Source organism: Grammomys surdaster, unplaced genomic scaffold (assembly GCF_004785775.1).
Source record: "Grammomys surdaster isolate TR1022 unplaced genomic scaffold, NIH_TR_1.0 241, whole genome shotgun sequence".
Classification (NCBI taxonomy): domain Eukaryota; kingdom Metazoa; phylum Chordata; class Mammalia; order Rodentia; family Muridae; genus Grammomys; species Grammomys surdaster.
This window is the reverse complement of record NW_021604686.1, coordinates 1,342,173-1,351,025: the sequence shown is the minus strand read 5'-3', so window position 1 is coordinate 1,351,025 and position 8,853 is coordinate 1,342,173. Positions and strand designations below refer to the sequence as shown.

Below are 8,853 nucleotides of genomic sequence, written 5' to 3'. Positions count from 1 at the left end.
AAAAACCAAAAAAAAAAAAAAAAAAAGGAAGAAGAATATATATGAGTGTCTGAGTGTGTGTGTGTGTGTGTTATAATGCAGTAGCAGCTACAGGTTACCCCTGCTAAGTTATGTACCCCTAGCTGTCCTAAAACTGGCTATGTAGACTAGGCTGGCCTTGAACTCATAAAGATGTACCTCTTGAGTGATGAAATTAAAGCCATTCGCGTCCCTCCTGGCCCCTCAGCTATGTGAGTTTGTCTTTTTGCCACCAGTAAGATGAACTCTAGATTGAACTCAGGAACCTACTCAGGAGTTGGTTTCAGTATTGAAACTGGAAGACAGGCCAGACACTAGGCACTGAAGTTAAAATAAGACAGTAGAAGACAATGGAAGATGTAACAGGAAGTAAAATAAGGAAGACACATGGGGCTAGAGTGATGGGTCAAGGGTAAGAACTGGATGCTTCTAGTCAGCAGGAAGTAGTCTGGAGAGTTCTACACCCCCTTCCCCTCTAACCTTCTTTCCTACCTAGTGTTGATGGGTTGGGATAGTGACCTTGGAGAGGACCTGGATTCAATTCTAGTACCCACATGGTAGCCTAAAACCTTAGGAAACTCCAGTCCCTGATCCAACACCCTCTTCTGGCCTCTGAAGGAGCATGTGATGTATAAACATACATGGGGGGGGGCATACACATTAAAAATAAAAAATAAAGATAAACTTTTTAAAAATGCAAGAGTCAAATAGTATGCATATACAGCCATACTTTTCAGTCTCCTTTATTAGGTTCTTATATCTACTACCCTTCTCCATCCTGGACCCTTCCAACCCCTCAACACTAGGTAGGAAAGAAAGAAGGTTAGAGGGGACAGGGTGTAGAACTCTATAGAGTACTTCCTTCTGATTAGGAACGTCCAGTTCTAGGGGCAAGTTCAATCTCCACTGGCAGAGTATCCCAGCCAGCAACCAGCAGTCTAGCAAGAGCAGCAGTAGGAATCAGACATTCTCAAAAATCCCCGTAATTCCAAACATAACTGTCTGCAGCTGGCAAAAATCCCGCCCCTCCTAGAGCATGAGACAAGCCATAGTTATCGGCTGTGGACATTCGGAAGCAGCTCCGTATCCCACACCTGATTAAAACACAGCCATCACCCAACTGGATTCTTTTTTTTTTTTTCCCCCCCCCCCGAGACAGGGTTTCTCTGTGTAGCCCTGGCTGTCCTGGAACTCACTCTGTAGACCAGGCTGGCCTCGAACTCAGAAATATCCACCTGCCTCTGCCTCCCAAGTGCTGGGATTAAAGGCGTGCGCCACCACCGCCCGGCTACCCAACTGGATTCTTAAAGAAACCAAGCTTATCACTGCACGCACAACATGCCGCCATTTATATTTTAAAAGTACCCGTCTATACGCTCATTTATACATAGAAATGCTTTAGAAGAATGAATAGACAAGAAAGCTAACTGGTTTTCTCTTCAGAGGAAAACTGGGAGTCTAGGAAGCAGAGCTGAAAAGACTGTAATACATTCTGCTTACTTTTTTTTAAAAGATGTATTTATTTATTATATATATGAATATACTGTCGCTGTCTTCAGACACACCAGAAGAGGGCATCAGATCTCATCACAGATGGTTGTGAGCCACCATGTGGTTGCTGGGATTTGAACTCAGGACCTCTGGAAGTGCAGTCAGTGCTCTTAACCACTGAGCCATCTCTCCAGCCCCTGCTTACTTTTTAAATCAATGTATAATTGATACACAGAAAAGGTGAAAATATAAATATACAGCCACATGCAGTTTTTTATAAACTGAATAGTCCTGAAGCCAACAGATCAAAAACTAGAACCTGGAGCTGGAGAGAATGACTCAGAGTGCTTGCTGCTCTCCCACAGACTTAGTTCTGAGCACCCACTTCAGGCAGTTCTCAACTAATGAAAACTCCAGCTCTGGGCTATCCAACACCCTCTTCTGGCCTCTTTGGGTACCCACACACACATATGGAGACAAAAACATAAATAAAAACAAATCTTATGCTGGGTAGTGATAGCCCACATCTTTGATCCCAGCACTAGGGAGGTAGAACAGCCTGGTGTGTCAGTGTTTGTTTGTTTGTTTTTTGGTTTGAGACAGGGTTTTTCTGTATAGTCCAGGTTGTCATGGAACTCTATAGACCAGGCTGGCCTAGAACTCAGAGGTCTTCCTGCCTCTGCCTCCTGAGTGCTGGAGTTGAAATCTCTTTGTTGTATTGTTTTTGTTTTGGACAGCCCCTCTCTGTAGCCCTGGCTGACCTAGAACTCCCTAGGAAGACTAGGGTGGCACCAACAAACCTGAAGTCATCTTTCTGCTTCTGTCTCCTCAGTGCTTGGGATTAGAAGTATCTGCCAACCTGTCCAGCTTGTATTGGTTCTGATTTTTTGAGATAGGGTGTCATATAGGCCAGACTGGCCTTGGATTTACTTTATAGCCACAGATGCAAAACTATCTTTAAATCCTAGTTGCCTAAATGCTAGGATTACAGACACACTCCATGGCATCCAGCATTCTAAGGGCCTTCCATCCATCCGTCCACTGTAATGTAAGCCAATTTCAGAGGATCCTTTGTAGTACCAGACAGTGCACAGATCTATAAAACAGAGTCTGCCTGACATTTAGCATGTAGCAGCGAATACAAGAGGCAAGTTTTCAGTGGATCAACTAGTTGCCCCGCTAGTAATCTTTTTCAATAACATTGCATAAACCAAAGAAGGAGAAAGAAATGGCAGTGCCTGTATGCTACAAACCACTGGACACAGACAGATAGACTGTTAACACCTACTATTACGTTGAGACTTCTGCCCAGCGATCCTAGGGCACCTGCAGTCAGTGATGCAGCCACCCACAAAATTCCCGTTGAGATGAAACCTGAACCCAGGCTTTATAACTTGGGCTATAAATGTGGTAAGGAAGAATAATAAAAGGTGCAGTTTAACTGAATAAAAAAAAAAAAAAGCTTGGGTCTATTTCAAAGGTGCAAATGTGTGAGGACACACAGATGAATAAAGGAAGTTTGCTAGAATTGTTGCTAATCATGGTAAGCTCAATACAATGTTTGGAAATGAACGAGACACAAAAACTTAACTGCAAAGTGCCTAGTTGGCTAGCTTTGCTCTTCGAGGAAAATCTTAGAAGAACCAGAATCCAAATGCCCATCATCTAGCTTGGGTTTGTTTTCTTTTGGGAAGGCCTCACTCTTTAGCCCAGGCTGGCTGGAATTCAGGGCATTTCCTCTGCCTTCGCTACCTAAGCACTAGGGTTGCAGTATAGGTTGCTACATTCTACTAGGTTTGTCTTGAACTATAGTCTTTTCCTGTTTGGTCTGGTTTTTTGTTTTGTTGTTGTTGTCCTTGTGAGATGGGTCGTCCTGTAGTTCAGAACTCCCCATTTAGCTGAGGATAACCTTGAACTCCTGATCTACCCTCTGTGTCTCCAGTGCTGGGATTATATGTGTTTATGTGTGTGTGACCACATGCAGTTAACCACCATCTTTTTTTGTTTGATGTTAGATTTTTTAAATTACATGTATTTATTTAAGATGTGTATGTCACATGTGCCTGTGCATACCATGCACGTGAAAGGACAATTTCAAGAGCCAGTTCTTTTAGTTGACACGTGGGTGCTAGGGATGGAATTCAGGTTGTTGGGTTTGATAGCAGCCACATATCTTACTGGCCCCAAACTACCATCTATTTTGAGACAGGGTCTCACTGTGTAGAGCTCTAATTGGTCTAAAAACTATGCATACCAGGCTGGGTCTTGAACTCACAAAGATCCACCTCCCTGTGACTCCAAGGTGCTGGGATCAAAAGTGTATGTCACCAACCCTGGCCCAACTACAGTCTTGAGCTAACAAAGTCATGCATGGTATGGCTATCCTGCTTAGACAGATCTCAGACTACAGAATGGATTGAAGAGCAAAAAACTGGGAGCAACATGACTATCAGTAACTTAGTAATAAACCGTACTGCACATATACTGGAATAAATTGACGTTGTATTCTTACCATATTTCCCATAGACACTGTCCTAAATTATTTTCAGCTGGTCTGATAGCATAGGGCTTTGATCCCAGCATTCAGGAGGCAGAGGCAGGCAAATCTTTGTGAATTCAAGGCTACTCTGGTCTACATAGTGAATTGTAGGCCAGCCAGGGCTTGGAAAAAAAAAAAAAAACCCTGACAGATTAAATAATTTTTATTTATCTAATCTCACCATAATTACTATAAGAAGGGTAAAATCATAAATTTCATTTTACAAAAAATATTTGTTTCTGTGTGTGTATGTATACACATATATGGCAACACACATATACATACATATATAGGAAACCTATATTACCAATATAGACACATCCATCTAAAACATAAAGTGGAGACAGACTAAGGAAAATACCCACCATTGACCTCCGACCTCCAGATGTATACTTATGCATGCACACGTGCACTTACACACGCAAAAGTCACCAGTGCCAAACATGCTGGCACACATCTGTAGACGAAATACAGGATAAACTCAAGTTTGAGTCTCATCCTCCCACCAAAAAAGGAAAAAGAGGAAGGGGAAGCCATGAATGTACTGCAGTTGGCAGAGTGCTTGTCTCGCAAGCAGTAGCCCAGAGGTAGGTCCTGACTCCCAGCACTGCTTGAAACCTTGTAGCAGACTTCAGAAGTAGACAAAGAAGTAACAAAAAATTCAATGCTGAGCCTGGCATAGCAGAGACAAGCATGAAGTCCAGGCGGACTATGAGTTCCTAATTTTCCTGTTTCTTCTTTCTAAATGCTGGGATGACAAATATGCATTCCACCATAGGCCAAGGTGTGTGCGTGCGTGTTCTCTCTCTCTCTCTCTCTCTCTCTCTCTCTCTCTCTCTCACACACACACACACACACACACACACACACACACACTTATATTTTTATTAATTTAGGAATTTCACACCATGATCCCCGAGCACTCTCACTTCCCAGTCCTCCCAAGTCTGCGCCCCATCATTGGGAGCTCCCCCCCCCCAAAAAAAGTCCAATTTGTGTTGCCCATATACTCACTGGAACATGGTCCATTACCCAGTGGCCAGCCCCTTAAGGACAACTGAGTCCTTCCCCACCTACAACCCCCACGAGAAGCCATCAGTTGCTGAGAGCTATACTTCAGCATCCTTATCATAAGTGCCCCTCTGCCACTGCACAGACCGTAGATACTATCACAGTCCTTGGCAGCAGCACAGACCAAGGACATCGACATGGCCTCAGGCAGCAGCACAGACTGTATGGCCTTCAGATGTTACCATGGACCAGCCATCAACACAGACCTCGGCTGCAGCAGGACCACGGACCCAGACACAACCCACGGTGGCAGCGCAGACTCAGACATCACCATGGCCTCGGGTCACAGTGTAGGCCACTTATATCAATATCACAAGGTTCTCCTTTTAATCAAATTCGCAAGACTAAATTTATAGTACTTGTTCTTAAATTCAAGGCATTGCTTAGGCTGAAAAGCAAGTTCGAGGCCAGCCTGAAGAAACCAAATGTCTAATGTTTCTACATATTCCTTAACATAAGAAACACTGCTATATTCATATTGCAAGTCTGGGCTTAATACTAGAAAGACCCCTTCTATAGGCAGATGCCTGTATCTGTAGCTAGTGGGCTCTCTCACTGGGTGAGAGTAAAAGCAGGTTCTCCCTGATCAAAGCAGCTTATGTTCCAAAGAGCAGATACTTGAGGGAGTCCCCTGGATGTACTGGTCTGTGGAACCAGGCTCTGCTTAACCACTACTCTCCAGATTTCTCTTCAGAGCTAATTAACTCAAAAGGACCATGGCATGTCACAAGCCCTGCCCTGGATCCTTCTGAAGGTCTTTTCACAGGACACTATTTCCGTTGAAGGGAATGATGATGCGAGTTTGTCCAATAAGAACAGTCCTAGTATTGGACACAAGCCAAAAAGAAAACTTATTCTAAGTACTGCCATTTTGTTTATCAGACTCCATTTAATCATAGGGAGAAGCCAAGTTCAAGGTCCCAGGGCCTAGGGGAGCTGAGGACTTCCCTATAGCGGGACAGCTTCTGTTGTAAACAGTTTTCTGAGTGCAGACAACATGTAAAGAGACAGCTGTCTGAATGCAGCCACCTCAAGGACAAGTTCATGTTCCCAGGCCCAGGAAGGAACACATATCCCATTTCTCCAAATGTTTTTTTGTTTGTTTGTTTGTTTGTTTGTTTTTGGTTTCTTTGGTTTTGGTTTTTCGAGACAGGGTTTCTCTGTGTAGCCCTGGCTGTCCTGGAACTCACTCTGTAGACCAGGCTAGCTTCAAACTCTCGAACTCAGAAATCCGCCTGCCTCTGCCTTCCAAGTGCTGGGATTAAAGGCGTGTGCCACTACTGCCTCCAAATGTTCTTTTTTTTTTATTAAAGATTTATTTATTTATTTTATGTATGCGAGCTCTATCTACATAAACACCCGGATACCAGAAGAGGGCATCAGATCCCATTACAGATGGTTGTGAGTCACCATGTGGTTGCTGGGAATTGGATTGAACTCAGGTCCTCTGGAAGAGCAGTCAGTGCTCTTTAACAGCTCAGCCATCTCTCCGGCCCTCCAAATGTTTTCTTTTCTTTTTTTTTCTTTTGTGTGTGTGTGTGTGTGGTGGGGTTTTTTTGTTGTTGTTGTTTTGTTTGTTTTTTTTTTTTTTTTTGGTTTTTCAAGACAGGGTTTCTCTGAATAGCCCAGGCTGTCCTGGAACTCATTTCTGTAGACCAGGCTGGCCTCGAACTCAGAAATCTGTCTGCCTCTGCCTCCCAGGTGCTGGGATTAAAGGCGTGTGCCACCACTGCCCGGCCAAATGTTTTCTTAATTGTCTGTTAACCAGTAAAGAATATAGAAATTGCTGTTATCTAAACCAAGGTGTGTAAGTTGTAAAAATGTATGAGCAGTTTCCTGTTGTGCCCTAATTATGTGCAGGTGACCTGCTCCTCTGTCTCCTTATCTCTCTGAGCTCTGGACCTAATGTTTAGGAGAATGAATTAAGGACCTTGAAGCCAGGTACCCTAGATATGCCCCAGTCTCCAACTGGTACTCCCTTGTCTAACCCATAATGTTAAAATACAATTGGATAACACTGCAGCCCCTCCCCCTCATGCTTTGTGTCCCCATCCTTTCAAAATGTTCACTTTCCCTTCAGGGGACACGATTGATTCAGAGCCTGGACTGGGCGCCTCCCTGAGCGCTAAGAAAAGCAAGCTTTCATTCTGAAGCTTCCCTGGCTGAAGTGAGTTTTCTCGCTTCCACACTGAGCCCAACGCTAGGAACGTGGACATCAGAGTGTGGGCCGCAAGGACACTGAGGCCGCAGGCTCTGAAACACTTTCTGAACAGAGAGGAAACTAACTGGTTAATTTTTCATCTTCTACTTTCATAGCTGATGAAGAGCTGAGATTCATAGATCTTGCCCCAGGGCGCTTCCTTCATTGCTTTTCACTAAGACAAAATGTCACTCTGCCTTCCAGGGCCCTCTCTCTGACTCTTCACTCCTTCATTACACCACAGCCACGTTGAAGCTACTTGATTCCAGACAAGTCCCGCCCTGCTCTAAGAGAGTGCTGCTACATGTCATGACACTTTGAGGACACTTTCTTCCTGGTTTGCAAAGCATACTAGGTCCCTCCCCAGGGCATCAGCCCAGCTATAGCCTCTTCTGTGAAATCTGCTTTTCTTTTGTCCTTAAACTTTGGGCACTTTTCTGCATTGAAGCAATCACTTCACCATGCTCTGCACGGTGTGGGGTTTATTTTCTCACTGGATGGCACACCCCTCAAGGATGTGTCTACCTCTATGGCCTACATCTCAGAGGCCTAGCACAACGTTTATCTCCTGATAGGGGCGCTAACATTTCTTCGTAAAGGAAAGTCAATGAACCCTATTAGCATTTTATCTCTGGAGAGGTCTAAACAGTAGAAAAAAATCACACTTGTTTTCTCAGAAGAAGGAACACATTCAAATACCAAGAACTGCAGTTCCTGGTAAGACCTTTCAGAAAACGGTATTACCAATAGCAGCAACTGGAAACCCAGCAGAATGTCTGAGTGCTAAAGGGGGTGAAATGGGCCAGGATCTGAACAGTCATACTGCAGGCAGTCTAGGGAGTTGGGGAAAGTAGAGGAAACTTATAAGCCCAAATAACCACAAGCACCCTTTTTCTTAAGAATCACATATATTTACACTGTGGACTTAAAATACTAGAATACACTTAACACAGCAAGAGATATTCATATCTACCTGGAGTCGAACTCCATCCAAAAGAAACCCACCCCCAACAGTCTGAGCCAGCATTCTAGACAGGGGCAAGCTGGTTTTGGCAGCATGGGTTTAGAAAGTATGTACTGAAATAAGGTCACCTATGGCTATCATCACTGTCCTCTGCCCCAGTCTTTTGTGGGTTGTCCAGTTTAGTTGTCCATGAGGCTCTCGGAGCTCTGGGGAGGACTCCTTAACTTGGGAGTAGACAGGTGCTCCAGCTCATAATGGCCATTCTCAGAAGCCTTGTGTGTGAGTTTCTCCTTTGTGTCCTCCTGGCTCCTCTTGTGCTCAATAATCTGTTGGAGCTGGTGCCCAGCATATTCTGGCTTGGTGGTCAGCGGACCAGCTGGAACAGCTACACCTAGAATATCCGACACCATGTAGGGGCGCAGCCAGCCCACCAAAGGCGTACTCCCAGGGCTATAGTGGGTCTGTTTATGGTAGAAGAGCAGTCCGTCTACCTATAGGAGAGAAATCAGGAATCATAATGACATTGGGCCACAGATTTCTAAGACAGATATACAGAGGCAACTCTTATGG

The 8,853-nt window shown here is 44.3% G+C and overlaps 1 protein-coding gene across 1 annotated transcript in view; it reads right to left on the bottom strand.

Moving 5' to 3' along the window:
* Positions 1-8,208: 8,208 nt before the first annotated feature.
* Snupn (snurportin 1) overlaps positions 8,209-8,853 on the bottom strand; it is a 31,603-nt gene continuing 30,958 nt past the window's right edge. The window contains exon 8 of the mRNA XM_028774443.1: positions 8,209-8,774. Coding sequence (XP_028630276.1) covers positions 8,463-8,774 — 312 coding nt within the window. The 3' untranslated portion in view covers positions 8,209-8,462. The remainder of the gene's footprint in view (positions 8,775-8,853) is intronic.